This window comes from Meles meles, chromosome X, assembly GCF_922984935.1.
Source record: "Meles meles chromosome X, mMelMel3.1 paternal haplotype, whole genome shotgun sequence".
Taxonomy (NCBI): Eukaryota; Metazoa; Chordata; class Mammalia; order Carnivora; family Mustelidae; genus Meles; species Meles meles.
This window is the reverse complement of record NC_060087.1, coordinates 43,977,898-43,996,520: the sequence shown is the minus strand read 5'-3', so window position 1 is coordinate 43,996,520 and position 18,623 is coordinate 43,977,898. Positions and strand designations below refer to the sequence as shown.

General features: G+C 42.4%; 1 protein-coding gene across 1 annotated transcript; it reads left to right on the top strand.

Moving 5' to 3' along the window:
* Nucleotides 1-3,854: 3,854 nt before the first annotated feature.
* On the top strand, nt 3,855-14,455 carry AKAP4 (A-kinase anchoring protein 4). Its single transcript, XM_045996186.1, has 6 exons — nt 3,855-3,939; nt 6,310-6,405; nt 7,463-7,513; nt 8,283-8,384; nt 11,142-13,280; nt 14,300-14,455. Exons 2-6 carry the CDS (start codon nt 6,310-6,312, stop codon nt 14,453-14,455), a joined length of 2,544 nt encoding a protein of 847 aa, XP_045852142.1. The 5' UTR covers nt 3,855-3,939.
* The last annotated feature ends 4,168 nt before the right edge of the window (nt 14,456-18,623 follow it).

Genomic DNA, 18,623 nt, shown 5'->3' with positions numbered 1-18,623 from the left:
GCTCCGTGATCCAGCCCCCCATTGATGAAATCCAGATTAAAATAGCACCCATTTCTGAAGGCCTTGTAAGAATTAAATGATAACACAGCAGTGGGCAAATTTTCAGGTGCCACTCCAGACCCACAGAATAAAAAACTCCGGGATGGGGGCGCCTGGGTGGCTCAGTGGATTAAGCCACTGCCTTCAGCTCAGGTCATGATCTCAGGGTCCTGGGATCGAGCCCTGCATCGGGCTCTCTGCTCCGCAGGGAGCCTGCTTCCTCCTCTCTCTCTCTGCCTGCCTCTCTGCCTACTTGTGATCTCTCTTTCTGTCAAATAAATAAATAAAACCTTTAAAAAAAAAAAAAAAAAACTCCGGGATGGAGCCCAGCTATCTGTTTTCACAAGTTCTCCAGGTGGTTCTGAGGCACACTCAAGTGTGGGAAGTGTTGCTCTCAGATGTAGACCGCCCACTGAAGTATTACAGATTCCAGGACTCCTTGGCTTCTGAATTGTTTGCTGCCTGAAATTCCAAAAACCGTTATTTATTTGTTCCTTGAGCCCATCTGTTTGCCCAGTACTGTGGCAGATACAATGACAGAGAAACTGCCCGCCAGTCTTTCCACGCAGGTGATCCAGGGATAGGAAAAGTTAATTAACTCTACCAGGCCAGATCTACTAAACATCAGATGAATTATACAGACAAGAAGCAAATGTTCTAGGAAATCAGAGGAGGGAAATTTCCCAATTATGAGAGGGAGGAGCCTGACTAGAAACGGACACTGCCAAGCCAAGCCCACCTTTCACAAATAGCTATTAAGTCATTTTCTGCAACGGGGCAATAGAACAGACCTTAGCTGCCCAATTAAGCCTCTGCCTAAACGGAAACCCCAACATTATCTAAGACTCCTCTTTTCTTTAACAGCTTCCCTCTGGAATTAAAAAAAAATGAGAATATTTATAGGATTTTCAAGTCCTTTATTTTCTCCCTCCACTGCTTCAATCACTCACAGAAAAGGCCAGATAGATACGCACAATACAGACATAAATACTTGACCGAAGTAATTATGCAGCACCACTGCCGAGATGTTCAGAATAGCTATCTAATTTTTCTCTTTAGCGTGGTTGCTTGAAGCTGCTCTAAATGACATTGTGGATTTTCATACTGGAAAATAATTCAGGAAAAAAAAAAGGAAGTAGAGCTCCCATTTGTATTGGTCCACAATAGATAATGTCTGTTAATCACTGGTATCACCGTGCCTCTTCCAAATGGTCATGGTGTCGTCCCCATAAACTCAATTATGCGGCCTAATCTGGGACTGGAAGATATTTAGTGAGACTAACAGGCAGACAGTGATTTCATGAAGGCTGATAGGTCAGCTCATTTAAATTTCATTCTGCCATTATTCATAACAATTACATTACAAAAACAGGTCTCATTTTTATTATCTTAATAGCTCTTTCAAACCAAATGTAAACTAAAAGCATATTTAAAGTATTGATTTGTACAATTATCCACAAGTTTGTATGCAAGAGATGTTTGGGTAGAATAAACAAAGTTAGAAAATGGATGATAATGGTTCAAAAAAAACTATGTTTAACATGTTTATGTTTGGCTCTTAAAGGCTAATCTAAGTGCATAGTACTTCACACATATTCACGCACTAACAGGGCATATTCCTTCTTTTGATTCTTTGAACATCCTTCTTCCCACCCATCTGTTCCCACCTCTCGTCAGTATAGGCTGGTGTGAGAATCTCAGCAGCTTACGAGAAAGAAGAGGCAGAGGATATACTGTAACCTACGACTGAGCCTCCTCACGTTTTTTTGTTGGTTTCCCATCCAAATGCTGCTCTTGTTTGCTCCTGGTTAGCCTCCAGGATGACAGGATTGGGGCGTCATGGGACAGGGCTCTAATCATCCACAATAGTTCTCTTTTTGTCATCCAGGGGATTTGGTAAGACGTTTTCCAGGCCCAGAGCATAGTCATAGTTGTTCCCTTCTGGGCTGGGAGACATAGAGGCTTTTTGTTTTTTAATCTTAGGGATATAAATTCTTGTGCTTGGAGAATAAATACATGTTTTCTTTCTTTGCTTCTTATTCTACAGACATGAGCCAGGTTTTTCTTTAATCGTCAAAAGTTCTTGACAAAAAGGTAATATAGGAAAAACAAGTCTTGTGTAATATATTTTAGCTCATCACCACTGACAAAGACTCCCTTCTTGACATAAAGTTATTTTTAAATAAAAATTTTGTATATATTTAAGGTATACAACATGATGATTTAATGTAGTCAGGCTCCTCTGAGACTTCTCAACTAGGCTTCGACCTTGGCATACAGAACTGCACCTTTGGGCACAAACAATATCATCCTTTTCCTACATTAAGAGACTTGAACAAACACTAACACAGTTTCTATCAGCTCAAGGCCATGTCCCTAAAATGATGACCCCAGCCTCCTTAAAAGGCCTGCCTAAGAAAGTTCAACATTACCAGAAAAATTTACTGCTTGTTTCAGCCAAAACCTGATTATAGGCTCCTGACCTCCCTTTTCTTAGAACATTTACTTTAGAAAACCTATCATTGTAAATCCTTTCTCCGTTCCTTAAGATGTATCTTTGACAACCCAGAAATGTTTTTCTCAAGGACCTGGGAGCCATCCCTTTGAAATGTAATTATCAAGAAAGAAGGACCCCTGTCTCTTAATCTCCATGAAAGGGTAGGAGCCTAACTTTGATAAGTATCAGTTAGCACACACAGTTGCCCTAATCACACTGATCACCCTCACCCAAACACACACACATACACACATACATGTAAAACCTCAGCAGTTTTTCCTTTAGCACACCCCAGCATTTAAAAAGCCTTCTGCTTCGTGTTTCAGTGGAGTTGAGCTCTGTTCATTGGAAGCTCTCTTTCTGGGCACCTGGGTGGCTCAGTCAGTTAAGCATCTGCCTTTTGCTCATGTCATGATCCCAGGGTCCTGGGATTGAGCCCACATCAGGGGTCCCTGCTCTGCAGGGAGTCTGCTTCTACCTCTGCCCCTCTCCCCACTCGTACTCTCAATCTCTCTCTCTCACATGCTCTCTCGCTCGCTCGCTCACTCTCTCAAATAAATAAATAAATAAATAAATAAATAAAATCCTTTGTTAAAAAAAGGAAGACTCTCTTCCTTACTGCAATTGAATAAAATCTGTCTTGCCACTTCTAACAAATGTCTAGCTCTGTTTCTCTTTGATGCCATGAGCTAATAGGATCAAAATTGTACAGCAGGGTTAAGACATGCAATCTCAGGGGTAACACGGGAAAGAAGAAATTGAAGTAGACCAAGAATTCAAAACTATTATTTAGGTGATCATCCCAACTTATTTTTAATTAAGATGCTTTTATTGTCATGCATGAGGTTAAAGTGGAAATCCGTAGAGAAAGGAGAAGCAGAAGACAAGTGTTGGGCACAGTGTGAGCTATTTTGTGATGGGCTAATGTTTCCAAACTGGGGCAAAACTAAAGGCATGTCAAAGTCTAATGGATAATCCTCTAAAGAATACAGTAGCCAGCAATCCAGCACTGGCCATATAATGATAAAGTATAAGTGGGGCTTAGGTCCTTTCATAGCTTAAAAAAGTCAGTGCAAGGCTGGCCTGGTCCCAAGTAGATTGGCATTTTTTCTGGGATAATTATGTCTCATGATGAAGATTAGAGCTTGCTGGACCACTTAGACATCCAGAATCCTAAGAATGGAGCCCCCAACTTTGTGTTGTCACTGTTCTCTATAGAAACAGTGATGTCATGAAGTAGAAATTCTAGTACCAGCTGGCAGTGAAGGCTTTAGCAGGTTATGGAGGGTTGAGCAAAGAAGCAACATCTTGGGTCAGACTGGAAGGGTCATCACAGCATCCCGATTCACGAGAAGGAAATCATTCCAAGGTCCGACAAAATATCTTACTCTGATACCACAAAGGTAGGGGCATCTTCTGACTTCTTTTTGACTAGCTAAGGGGGTATCTTGATAGTGAGGTGAAACTTTGTATTTTTGCTTTTATTCGGGATAACCAGATAGGTCTTTACCATTTTTTCTGTCTTTACTTAAATCCAAAGATCTCTTGCTGCATAACTCTGGCTCTGTAGTTGGAAACCCAAGGAGAAATAAGCTAAGATGGGAAAATTAGTACTGTCTTATTCATAAAGGCTGGTAGTAATTCTGTATGTGAAAAATACAGACCCCCACCAAACAAGTAACTAACAATATTAGATTGTTCTGGAAACAAGAAGATGATAGAGAAAGGAAGTCTCAGGGACTTCCCCCTCCACAAAATGGACAAAATGTGAAATAAATATGTGTACCCTCCCAGAGAAAACATAAAAGTGTTGTTGTGCAGCAGACAGACGGATGTGCTTTTGATGTGAAGGGCTACTGAGTTTGCCAGACGGCCACGCCTTTGCTGAGGTTGCTAGTTTCAGGCATTGTGACCCAACAAACTCCCTTGTCATATGCCAGGGTCAGAGGCAGCAGGGGAAAGCCTGGCCCATCAGTCTCATCCAACAGCTGACAGGGGTGGCAGCCAGCTGCAGGTGCCCAAGAACTTGGCACTGCCCAGTTCCATCTAAAGGGGCACATCTCCCTTCTTGGTGGCGCAGTTTCAACCAAAAGTCTAAAATAACTTCATTATCAAGGTAATGAGTTCGCAAATTTAATTTTTTTTTAATTCTTTAGGATTTGGACTGAGGTTGTATCCAAATCATATGAAGGACCTCTATGACTCCTCTTCTTTTTTTCTAGGCTAGTTATCTCTAGCTTTAAAAAAGAAAAGAAAAGAAAAGAAAAGGAAAACTCTTTCTTCTAAGTGGATATGAGAAGTCCTTTCCTAAAACTTTTTCAGGAAAATATAGACATTATTGAAGGAAGAACCCAAGAAGATCTGTGGGAGAGGGGGAATGGCAAAGAGTAGAAATGTAGTATTATGTGAAAAGATGACCACCAGAGGATAGAGGTTATCAAAATGTTGAGAGGGAGAGGGAGAGAAGGAAGGAGGAGAGGAGGAGGGAATCGGAGAGGGAGGGAGTGAGGAGAGGGGGAAAAGAGAGGGAAGGAGGGGGATAGAGAGGAGGAGAGAAGGAGGGGGAATGGAAGAAAAGAGAGAGGGAAAGAGAGGGAAGGGGAGGGAAGGAGGGGGGAGGAAAGGAGAGAGGGAGGGAGGGGGAATGGAAGAAGGGAAAGAGGGAGAGAGGGGAAAATGGAGGGAAGGAGGGGGAGAGAGAAGGGAGGAGGAGGAAAAGAGGGGGGGAGGGAGGGGGAATGGAAGAAAGGAAAGAGGGAAAGAAGGGGAAAAGGAGGGAAGGAGGGAGGAGAGAGGGAGGAGGAGGAAAGGAGAGAAGGGAGGGAGGGGGAATGGAAGAAAGGGAGAGAGGGAACTAGAGGTTAAAAGGAGTGTCAATTTTGAAGGAAGTTGAGGGGAAGGAATCCAACAGCCCTCTAATAATTTAGCAAAAATGTTTCTCTTGTTAAATTTTAAAACAAAATCAAATTGAAGCCCCAGAAACTGAAACAATTCTACCGAGTTCTTAACTGAGATCTTCCTGAACATAGATCTGAGGTCTTACATAGCAGAACTTTTGTGTCTGGGATCAGGGTTTGGCCTTCCCTCAGACATTTGTCTCTTGGTTATATTTATAGCTACTAGATTTTCCCAACATTCAGAAACTTGTTCTATATGTTGGAATCTCATATGTTGCTTTGATAAGAAGGGCTATTTATTCACTGTACTAGTATTGACCCTAGTCTTTTCCAAAGGCCTTATGTAATAAGTATTAGAACTATTTACCTAATTTCACTTTCTTTAATGTAATGAGAAAGATTCTGGTTGAACTGGAGTTAATGAAGATTCAGTTAAAAAGGATGAGGTAAGCTTTATTCTTTGTGGTACCCGAGTGGGTAAACAAAAGTGGAGACAGATGAGATTTAGTGAGTATGGGTAGAAGTAAATCATTAAATTTAATCCCCACAGTCTCTAGACCTTTCAGTTTGCTTCCCAGCCTGCCATTTTTCCTAACTGGCTTTCTCACAAGTTAATATGATACTCCCATGATTCCAAATACTTGGTGTGAGGAGTCTAAAGTAACAGAGACTATGGATTGTGCTAAAAGATAATCAAGTTCAAACATTTCATAGTGTCCTTCCCCATTTGCTCACCCCCACCAGTCCCTAGCTTAAACTGAAACACAGAGATGGATTTCCGGAAGCCCTTCAGAGATTCTTATCCAAACTCAGCCAGTCTCTAAAAATCATACATAACCATATATATATTCAGATCTCTTTCCTTTCTCTTTACAGATGTCTGATGATATTGACTGGTTACACAGCCGCAGGGGCGTGTGCAAGGTAGATCTCTACAGCCCAACAGGACAGCAAGATCAGGACCGGAAAGTGGTAAGATACAAAATTACCCCTACCAAGGAGTGGAAAGGATCGTCCTATGAGTATAGATATCCTGGAGCAATACTGGAGAGCAATACTGTGATGTCTCCAAGCAACCAAGTTCAAGGAGGTCTGTTGGGGGGGGGGGGTCAGTGTGCTTTATACATCACACACGGACAAATTAAAGGAGAGTCAGGACCAGATGTGATGTAGAGGACCTGGGGAGGGAGGGCTAGCAGGGAGCTTGAGGGGGAGGGAGGAGTGGTGGTTGCCTAGTTACCAGCCCTTATTACCTAACTAACCCTTCTGAAGTCACAATATCACCTAGCTATCAGTAAATTACACTAAAGTGGGACTCCCTCAGGAGGGCAAAATAATCATGCTCTGTTTCCAAAATTTTGAGTGATTTACATAGTACCTCACATTTTTTATCATGTTCGAGTGCCACTCATACCATGATTTACTTAATATGTATTTTTGCAATGTTTTTAAAAATAAATTTAAAATTCAAATGCATTTAAAAATTACCACCACCCTAAGCAGTATTGTCTGCAATACCACGGGTCTGACATTTTAGGATGTATTTTCCAAATAAACAACAACAAATGCACCTATTAAATACAAACAACTATTTACGTACCACTGAAAATATTTTCTGTCCTCCGTAGTAAAAATACCACACTTTGGGAACACTATAGCAGAAAGGTCTCTAAACTGGGAGCCAGGGGAATCAACTTCTAATGAAAGTTCCACCTCTGAGTTTCTGTCAGTCGGGCAAGCCACCTCTCTTCTCAGGTTTCTCAGTATATATGGGTATTATATTTTGGGCCTCTCTCTGACAGGTAAGTATTCTTATTTAGGAAATAAAGTAATGCTAAGATTCTGTCTGCCTTATAATAATCATATTAACATTTATTGAGTTCTTACTATGCACAGGCACTCTGCTAAAAGCTTTACATTCAGTATCTCAATCAGTCCTCACAACCCTTTAAGGTAGGTACTGTCATCTCCCAGAAATAAATTACAGTCTTTAGAGTTTCTCTAAATTCACTCTCCTATTTTGATGCAGATATGCTTTGTTGATGTGTCCACCCTGAATGTGGAAGATAAAGATTGCAAGGTGGGTATTCTCTGCTCCCCTCACTTGGAATGGGTGGGAAACTGCTGAGAAGGGTAATTAGAGACAGCATGAGGAGAGGGAAAGGTTGTGGCAGAGAACAGAAAGGTGGAGGAGCCTCAAGTGGAAAGCCACCGTTCTTGGAAGCCCAGGGTCTCTGGTTCAGAATTTATTGTCACTCTTGGTACCAAGTCTCATTTTAGAAGCCACTTAATTTGTTGGTAGGGCTAAAATAAAGCATGGAAAATAGCATGTCAGAGAAGTGAAATTAAAAAAAAAAAAAAAAACACCTTGTCCAAAAGTTTGATGATTAATGAGATACGGTTCCTGAGACTGACAGTTTTGTGAATACCGTCAGTGGGGCTGGGGCAAGGGGAACAGTAATTTGTGGTGGGAACTCTGTCATTCTTCAAAGACTAGCTAGGGGTGCCTGGGTGGCTCAGTGGGTTAAGCCTCTGCCTTCAGCTTGGGTCATGATCTCGGGATCCTGGGATCAAGCCCCGCGTCGGGCTCTCTGCTTGGCGGGGAGCCTGCTTCCTCCTCTCTCTCTCTACTTGCCTCTCTGCCTACTTGTAATCGCTGCCTGTCAAATATATAAATAAAATCTTAAAAAAAAAAGACTAGTCAGCATCACAGTCCTACCTCTCCTTCAGAAAGAAGAGGGATAATAGGGGACATAACATTCGTACTTTGAAGTGGTAGCCTAGGAGGGTGGCCTAGAGAAATCTCAAAAACCAACTGTTCATAAATATCTTACCCCTTAATTCCATAGGATGTTGCTGGTTCCAGTTCAGAAGGTGACTTGAACTTGGGAAATCTGGAAGAAAAAGAGATTATTGTGATCAAGGACACCGAGAAGCAAGATCAGTCTAAGGTATACTTAGCCTCTGACCTCACCCTGTCTAATTCTCAGAGCCCAGTGCTGAGTCTGAGGAGTCTGGTTCAGAGATGGTAAGGTAACTAAGATAAGAGGCCCATAAATTTGAACACTATGACATTCTAGAGAACACAGTCTGAAGCTAAGAGTCACGGTAAGTTCAATGCCTGGGTATCTAACAATGACACTTACCACAGAGGCTCAGAATGCCCATTCCTGATTTCAGGGCCCTACTCCAAATATAACATCGTTATTCTTATCCTAATAAAGATACAGGCTTATAAGCAGGATCTTTTGCAATGTTCTTTGCTGCCTTGTAATAGACTTGTATGCCCTGTGTTGCCTGGAGACCAAGAAGGTAGAATGACAATATGGAGCAGAGAGAATCCACAATGATGAAGAACTATAGTTGCCTTGTTCCTACCCTGTTGTCTAGGAGATTACCTAGGCTGTTGGGTAGCATAAAATTAGAACTAATTACACTTGCATGCCACTGTCACATGCAAAATCCTTTTGTTTTTGTGTAAGTATTCTAAATTATATCTGTTGGGCTCCTGGTTTGGGGTAGGTATTAAAGCACATGAGAAGTCACCCACACAGTCCTACAAGCCTGGAGTGGCTGGTATAGGAACAGGATCTTTTGCTTTAGTGAAAAAGAGTCAAGCATTTCTTGTTCTGTCTTCCTGGGCTCATAATAAGAAACAACATTTCTGGCCCCAGACACATTTGGAATAACGAGAGTGGACTCTACGGAAGGAAAATCCAGTTACCAAATACTCTCTAGTTTTGGGTTCAGTTGGGGTGGTCAACTCCATTTTGGAGACTCAAGAAAGGGATAAATTATACCTGGTGTTTATTTTCAAAAGAGCAGTCCATATTTCCTGCACACAAGGCAGATCTCCTTGATTGTATCAAGCCCATTCACAAAAATTTGACCTTCTCATGACCTCATGTTTCCAGGAATTCTGTGAAAAGACAGGAGATGAAGCACTGGAAGGGTGAAAGAGGCCAATGGCACTTAGTGCTGAGTAGAAGTTGTGTACAATACATCTACACATCTCCAGACAGGGGCACACACAGTCACAATACAAATCTATACAAAGTAACGTGCACATCGATACATACATTTACATACATTAACAAAAAATAATTTATACAAACAAAGACATACTCGTGTTTCACTACACGTGACACTGACAAACACACAAGCACTAATATAATAAACTTAGATACATTGACCTATTGATAAACAATGACTGACACACATGCACAGAGATACACAGGTATACAGCCAGATACCTTGACATGCCCACATACGACACACATAAACATCCATATATATACCCATGCACACCATGCAAAACATATACTCACACACCCTTAGCCTTTGATCAAAACACACTAACCGTACAGACTCAGGTATAGGCATACACACTTACAAATATACTTCATGTTGATACACACACACACAGAAACTTAAAATGATAGAAAGTCACTAACTCTTGTTTGTATGCACTGATACACACACCCACACAAATGCAGTAACATCCCCATTCACATACTCACACACAAACTCAAATGCGGGGGCGGGGGCAATGCTGACACACATTCTCAAGCACGGACACAGCATATAAATATAACATAAGGGGCGCCTGGGCAGCTCAGTGGGTTAAAGCCTCTGCCTTCAGCTCAGGTCATGATCCCAGAATCCTGATATCCAGCCCCACATCGGGCTCCCTGCTCAGCAGGGAGTCTGCTTCCTCCTCTCTCTCTGCCTGCCTCTCTGTCTACTTGTGATCTCTGTCTGTCAAATAAATAAATAAAATCTTAAAAAATAATAATAAAAATAAAAAATAAATATAACATAAATGACACCCAATTTATTGACAGATTACACAGTCATTATACAATCACCTATTTACACATGCAATTCATATTTTAACATACACATGTATTATATATTATACATTAATGTTTATTAATGAATCTGTATGTTAATATACGAATGCATGCTCTAATATATACAAATGCATTTATAGCTGCATGATACATGCTACTGGATTTCTATCATAAATATATGCACATCGTTTCCAATCAACACTTGCTTATTTGCATATTCTCAGACACACTGATATACACCCTCTCATGGTTACAACCCCACACATGTATGAAATGTATGTGCCAACATGTACATGTTGGCCTGTACAGTAGGCAATGAGTATTGATATCAACATATTATTACACATGCTTACACACACTCACACATGGACACTGACATACACATGTACACAGACACACACATTTTCACATTTCACAAGACAGACTGACACATTCTGTCTTCTGTTGAGATAGTCACACTTACAAATTGCTGTATTGATATGCACATGCACACAGTGGATACAAGGACACATTTTTGACACATTGAGATAAGAACACATATGCAGATGAAATTAACAAATATATTAAATATATATAAATATATTTATATATATATAAATATATTTATATATATTTATATATATATTAAATATATATATATATTAAATATAGTTAAGTGTACAAATGCATATACTCTGAGATTTTGCTGCTGCCACTTGTGTTTGAATGTGTATTAATGGTTATAATTGTATGTTATGCAAATTCTAGAGGCCAAATCCCTAATCTGGGCAGTTTCGAAGATGTATCTTCTAAATAAAATAAGGGAAAGAAGTACCCTACCCAAACTCTTATGGATGGGTGTTCTTCTTTTTTTAGACGGAGGGATCTGTATGCCTTTTCAAACAAGCTCCCTCTGATCCCATAAGCGTCCTCAATTGGCTTCTCAATGACCTCCAGAAGTATGCTTTGGGTTTTCAACATGCACTGAGCCCCTCAGCCTCTAGCTGTAAACATAAAGTAGGAGACACAGAAGGCGAATATCACAAATTACCCTCTGGGAACTGCTACAGTGTCTATGCTGATCAACTGAACATGAATTATATGACCAATGGACCTCAATGCCTACATCTAGAAATGACAGCTGCCAAAAACACCAACAATAACCAGAGTCCTTCCACTCCTCCAGCCAAATCTCCTAGCGCTCAGAGGGCAGTGATTTCCCCTGATGGTGAATGTTCTATGGATGACCTTTCCTTCTATGTCAACCGATTATCTTCTCTGGTAATCCAGATGGCCCGTAAGGAGATCAAAGAGAAGTTGGAAGGTGGAAGCAAATGCCTCCACCATTCTCTCTACCCAGCCCCTGGGGACAAAGGGAAAAACAGCCCCCGCAGTGCTGTGAGCAAGATTGCTTCTGAAATGGCCCATGATGCTGTAGAATTGACCTCGGCAGAAATGCGGGGCACTGGGGAGGAGGGCAGGGAAGGTGGCCGGAAAACCTTTGTGTATGGTGAATTATCCAACAAGAACAAGGTTGGAGACAAACAGATGTGCCAAAGAGATAGTAAAGAATTTGCAGATTCTATCAGCAAAGGGCTCATGGTTTATGCCAATCAGGTGGCATCTGACATGATGGTCTCTGTTATGAAGACCTTGAAAGTACATAGTTCTGGGAAGCCAATTCCAGCCTGTGTGGTCCTGAAGAGGGTGCTGTTAAAACACACCAAAGAAATTGTGTCTGATTTGATTGACTCCTGCATGAAGAACCTGCATAACATCACTGGGGTCCTGATGACCGACTCGGACTTTGTCTCCGCTGTCAAGAGGAATCTATTCAACCACGGAAAACAAAATGCTGCAGATATCATGGAGGCTATGCTGAAGCGTCTGGTCAGTGCTCTTCTTGGCGAGAAGAAGGAGACTAAAACTCAGAGTCTGTCATACGCATCCTTGAAAGCTGGGTCCCAAGATCCCAAATGCAAGAACCAAAGTCTTGAATTCTCAGCCATGAAAGCCGAGATGAAGGGAAAGGACAAAGGCAAAATGAAACCAGAGCAGTGCAAGTCGTTGACCAGTGCCGAGAAAGTCAGTGAACACATCCTCAAGGAGAGCCTGACCATGTGGAACCAAAAGCAAGGAAACCAAGGCAAGATGCCTAGCAAAGCATGTGCCAATAAAGAGGAAAAAAGAGAGAAGATCAGTCCTTCCACGGATTCACTGGCAAAAGACTTGATTGTGTCCGCCCTTATGTTGATCCAGTACCATCTGACCCAGCAGGCCAAAGGCAAAGACACATTTGAAGAAGAGTGTCCTGGTTCTGCTACGGGCTATATGACTCAGGGTGCCCAATACGAAAAGTCTGGAAGTGGCCAAAGTGCCAAGGCACTTTCGATGAAACATCTAGAATCTCGTGGAGCTCCAGGACCGTCCACCTCCCTGAAGGAAAATCAACAGCTGGACTCTCAGAAGCTGGATATGTCAAACATCGTTCTAATGCTGATTCAGAAGCTGCTTAATGAGAGCCCCTTCAACTGTGACGATCTATGTGAAGGTGAGAACAAGCGTTCTGAGCCCAGGACAAACAAAGCAGCTTCCGTGTCCAAGAGGCCTGACAGAGGGGAAGAACAATGCCAGGAAAATCAAGAACTTGACTTTATCAGTGGGGTGAAGCAAGTGAACCGCCAATTTATAGATCAACTGGTAGAATCTGTGATGAAGTTGTGCCTTATCATGGCTAAGTATAGTAGTAATGGGGCAGCCCTTGCCGAGTTGGAAGAACAAGCAGCCTTGGCAAACAACTCCAATTACCAGCCTGGTGGCTCCAGACGTGGTCATGAGGCTGCGATGCCACAGAACCATCAAGACTCTCCTGGGCCTGAAGTTATAGTTAATAATCAGTGCTCAACAAGCAGCTTGCAGAAGCAGCTCCAGGCTGTCCTGCAGTGGATTGCAGCCTCCCAGTTTAACGTGCCCATGCTCTACTTCATGGGAGATGATGATGGACAACTGGAGAAGGTAAGCAACGCAACAGGTGCAAGAAGAAAAGAGGGTTGGGATGGGCAGGGAGAGGGAGGCAGCATTGTACTTAAAGCCCGAGAGCAGTCTGATTTTTTCCCAAGCCTCCTCTTTACTGTGCACTTCACGAACTGCTTGCACTTCATAAAAAGACAAAGTGGTGAACCATTAACTGAGTGGGGCTCTGGATACCTCAAGGTCTGTGCATTTCCACCAAGAGGAGGAGTGAGGTTAGCTCACTGTATCGGTGATCCTTTCAACAAACTATTTGGTAACACATCAGGGAGCAGCGTTTAAGTTTCATGTTTTGAGTTTGAAGGCCCTCAAAGGATTGGAGAGAGGGGAAAAAAAGAAAAGAAAAAGGGAGCTCCTCCCCAAAGACATGGGTCCTGCAGGTGCCCCAAGAGTACCTTGCCTCCTTAAGCTTTTTGTCCTAGGCACCTCACTTGCTTTGCCCTAGTCCTGGCCTTGCCTTCCAATTTCACAAAGGTCAGCATTGATGCACATACAAGTTCTCTCTTCTCTCCTCTCTTTCTCTCTCTCTCTCTCTCACACACACCCCACAACCATGTTCTCTACATCAGATGGAGTTAAGAGAAGTAAAATACTGAACCAGATTATTTTTAGTTCAGGACCAGGAGATTGTCCTTACTTCCCACCTCATACCTTTTTAGGGAAGCTGGGGAATGGCAACCCCTAACCTTGAGCTAGCAATCATCACAGACTAACTGAACAATCTAGCACGTATGAGAAGTGTTTGGTGAACACATTTGATTCCAGAGTTTGTTTTCTAAAGCTCAAAAAGAAAATCCAGTGGCATTTGGAACTGTGTCCTTAGAGGAGGGACAAGGGGAAAGGAAAGCCAGGTCAGGAGCATGAAGTCCTGGATCTGTGTCAGACTTTACTCTAACCCTAGAAGCCTGGGTAGGAAGGTGACAGGGGAGGGCCCACTTGATCCAACTGGGTTCCTTCGCCAGAAGCATCACGTGACTCAAAGCTACCTCTGGCTCTCTCCACAGCTTCCTGAAGTTTCAGCTAAGGCGGCAGAGAAGGGATACAGTGTAGGGGATCTTCTTCAAGAGGTCATGAAGTTCGCCAAGGAGCGACAACTGGACGAAGCCGTGGGAAACATGGCTAGGAAACAACTGCTAGACTGGCTGCTCACTAATCTGTGAGCTAACAACTCCTTTGACTCCCCTCCATTTACTTCCCCTAGCAGCATTCCATCCCAGCCTGAATGCCCCCACCCATCAGGCCAGTGAACTGCATACCACACGATTGTATTTCCTAATACATCTGAGCAGTTGGACTGTGCAAATACAGGGGGTCCAAAAGCTGGGCAAGAACACGAATTAAAAAAATTTAAAAAAGTGTTGTTTTCTTGATCAGATAGATTGGCAGCAAGGGAGGAGAATGGGTTGAATTCCAAGGACTGGTGATACAGGGTTGGACTTGTGTCCAGATCTCACCCTGGGTTCTTTTCTGAGCACCCAAGACACAGGGATATAACATATGTCCCAAGTCCCTAAGTAATCTGGTTTGTCCAAATGATCTCAGCTTACAAACTCTTTAGAGTTTTGCCACCTGTGGCCTCCCTGTTTCTCTCAGAATTGCCTGCCTCATTTGATACTTCCCCTTCAAATCCCAAGGATTTGAAAACCTTCTTGGTTTTTATTAAGAGCCTGAAGGTAGGCCATCTTACACGAAATCTAGCTAAAGTAAGTAAGTATATTACCCATTCCCCAGGCAAGGGCAGGGGACATTGCTCCAGCTTGCCTCACACACACCCTCACTGTTCACTGCACATAGATAAATACTATCCAGAACCACAATTGGATCTGATCCTCTTATGTGTGAATAAAGCTTTCTGAGAAGTCATTTACTTCAACTGATGAGATTTCCTTGCCTTCCATCAGTCTGAGAGAAAATTCTTCTGAGAAGAAAGCTAGAGGATGGTAAATTCACAGCCACCTTATGTGAATCCCAATGTCTCTTTTTTTAAAAAAAAATTTTATTTACTTATTTAACAGACAGAGATCACAAGCAGGCAGAGAGGCAGGCAGAGAGAGAGGAGGAAGCAGGCCCCCCGTGGAGCAGAGAGCCCAACGCAAGGCTCGATCCCAGGACCCCGGGACCATGACCCAAGCCAAAGGCAGAGGCCTAAACCACTGAGCCACCCAGGTGCCCCCCAATGTCTCTTTTGAGACCAGCACTAAATCCTTAGATTTGTGCATGCCCCTCAGAAGTCAATCATCATGCTAGAATTTATTGCAAACAAGGTCAAAACAATGGTTTCAGGGATACCTGGGTGGCTCAGGTTAAGCTGCCTTCGGCTCAGGTCATGATCCCAGGGTCTGGGATCGAGTCTCGCATTGGGCTCCTTGCTCAGCGTGGAGCCTGCTTCTCTTTCCACCTCTGCCTGCCTCTCTGCCTGCTTGTGCACGCTCGCTCGCTCTCTCTCTGATAAATAAATAAATAAAATCTTCATAATTTTTTTTTTTTAAAAATGGTTTCAGAGGTGTGGTCCTCTGTCAGCTAGTTTGCTGCGGCATACACTGGTGACTTTGAGGTGTCGTGGCTTCATAGGACCAAACACAGCATGTAAGATCCTTCTGGATTCAAAAGTCAAAGCTCTTGCCTCTTACTAGTCACATGGCTTTACAAGAGTCATTGAGACCCAGCCTGTTTCCTTACTATGGAAGGGAGGATGCTTTACACAGGGGTATCTTGTTATAAATGCAGCCACCTGAAGGAAGCTGTACCCTACAAAGCTCATCCTAACATAGTTTTAAGTGTTCTTGATATGCTTCCAAACTGAAAGCAGGATTGTCTGAGTATGGGACCCAGAGAGGTACTTTTTTGGGGGAGGTAAGCGGCACAGAGGCAAACCTTACCCACTTTTCCACAATGCCTGCACTGGTCATAAGTAAAGGCAAGCCTCTTAAGAGCAGGACTTTCAGAACTCCCCAACCTGGATGAAAGCTAATCAGACCTTTTCCAGTCACAGCCGCCCCGTGAAAATCTTTGCGGAGTTGAGCTACCACAGATCCTTTCCTTTCTCCTTGAAGAAAATCCTTCATAAACAAATCCTGGGACCAGGGCTGGATTTCTGATGATTCAAACCTCCCTGAGCACAGCTGGGTCCCATAGTAGTTTACTTCCTTGATTAACTTGGCTCTTGACTTCCTCCTGATTTTTATTATGAGACGGCCTTGGGGATTTCTTGGAACGTAGAAATAGAGGCAAAGGAAGTTATATGTTCTGCTAAATGAGGGGAGTTGGGGCAAAATTTTCTCTAAGGGCCCCTCCAGTTCTGACATTTGAGGATTCTAAGAAAGGAAACTTGTGTGGATGAGGTAAGATTAGGGTGAGGAAACTTGATTTTTGCCAGAGCTGACAGACTCCAGCAGAGAAAGGAATGCTTTGGACCACAAAGGGCTCTGACAAGGGTCTGGAGGAGCTCAACAGTCCTTGGGGTTTTTTCCTGGAGGGTGAGGCCCTGGCCTTTCACCTCTTTAAATGAAGAAGTGACCCCAGGTACCCTATTGGCAATGTGGCCATGCTCAATGGCAGCAGTTGAAGATAGACAAGGACTTTGCCTGAGTGGAGAACCCCACGTGTAGTAGGAAAGGGATGATAGGAGCAGAGAGAGAGGGAATACATGAGTATCTCCTGGCGGGTGACGAATTGGCTTGAAATTTCTGAAAGTTGTGTCTCTGAACACCACAATTCCATTTCAAAAGGAAGTTGTGAGCAAAACTCACCTGATAGGTTACTGCAGAGCCAAGACTAGGCTGAGGTGAGGTGAGATGGGCACTCACCTCAGGAACAAAATTTAAGGGGGAACCAAAAACTCAGTAATCAAAATAAATGTTTTAATGCACTATCTTTAAAAAAAAAACTGAAATTAATGCCCCCCAAATCCATGCTGGACAAAATATCAAAAATTGTAATATTTTGTCACACCTGGGTGGCTCAGTCAGTTAAGCATCTGCCTTTGGCTCAGGTCATGATTGCAGGGTCCTGGGATCGAGCCCCACATTGGGCTCCTTCCTCAGTGGGGAGCCTGCTTCTCCCTCTGCCCTCTGCTCCTCCCCCTGCCACCATTCTGTCTGTCTCTCTCTCTCTCTTTCAAATAAAATCTTTTAATAAATAAATAAAATTATAATACAGAAAATCAGTAACACTGCTGTGCCAAACCGTAATGGAGCATGAGAGAAAAGGAAAAATTGGCAAGACTTATTTTATGGGAATAACATTTTCTGGAAGATTTCCAAGGCAATAGAGAATGTGTTGCCCCCAAAACCTGTATCAGTACAAAAAAAAAAAATGCAGCAGTGAATTAAGTCCCTGCCTAAAAAACCTAGGAAGAGAACAAGAAGTCAAACATGTTTGGGAAAGAGTAAATAAAATTTGTATCAAGGGGAACAAAGCAAACTTTCACTTGAACTTTAAAATCTTTTTTTTTTTTAATCGGAGAGGCGGACAAACTGTAAGAGACTCTCAACTTGGGGAAACACACGGAAGGTTGCTAGAGGGGAGGTGGGTGGGGGATGGGAGTACTGCATGATGGACTTAAGGAGGGCCCCTTGATGTAATGAACACCGGGTGTTACACGCAACTGATGAATCCCTAAACTCTGCCTCTGAAAGTAATAATATGCTATACATTAATTGAATTTAAATAAAAATTTTAAAAATATTTTAAAATTCAGGGATGAGGAGAGGGGAGTTGCAGGGTTTTCTCTCTTGCTTAACCTAAGAGTACATTGTTGCCAACCAAAGCTCATATGAGATTAATTCTGGTTAAAAACAGGAACCACATAAGATTTTCCCTATTAAAATTCCACTTTAAAAACAGTTCTATAATGAAAGAAGAAAAATAAGTACAAAGTAGGAATATAGGAGAGGCAAAAATAAAAATGCCACTTTTGCACAAAATATATTTATTCATCCACGAAAAGCAAATCCTCAAACACCAGAGGTACTGAAGGAGTTTTGCAAAGGTATAGGATAGAAGATACTTGCAAGCTGTGGGAATTTGCCATCAGCTAAAACAATTCCAGCTGCTTTCTCCCCAGTGACTCTGAGATATGTAAAAAAAAAAATCCAGCAGTTCCCCTGCACTCAAGTCTCTGTGGTGTCAGAACATGAAAAAAATGTAAAAGAACCTATCAAATTTCTGTATCTCAGAGCCATCCGGCCAAAAAGAGGAGAGTCTAATTACCATAGTAACAATAATATTAAACCTTTGGGTATTAAGGAAGGCAAAAAACGACATTTACAGAGCACTTACATTACTAATGCTTTACTAGACATTACTAGTGCTTTAATTCTTTCAAAA

Bases quoted from the DNA above. Each gene is read 5' to 3' on its own strand.
- AKAP4 (XM_045996186.1), top strand. From the start codon at position 6,310: ATGTCTGATGATATTGACTGGTTACACAGCCGCAGGGGCGTGTGCAAG. The intron at 7,514-8,282 runs GTGGGTATTCTC...TTAATTCCATAG, and splicing joins TGGAAGATAAAGATTGCAAG to GATGTTGCTGGTTCCAGTTC. The intron at 8,385-11,141 runs GTATACTTAGCC...TTCTTTTTTTAG, and splicing joins AGAAGCAAGATCAGTCTAAG to ACGGAGGGATCTGTATGCCT.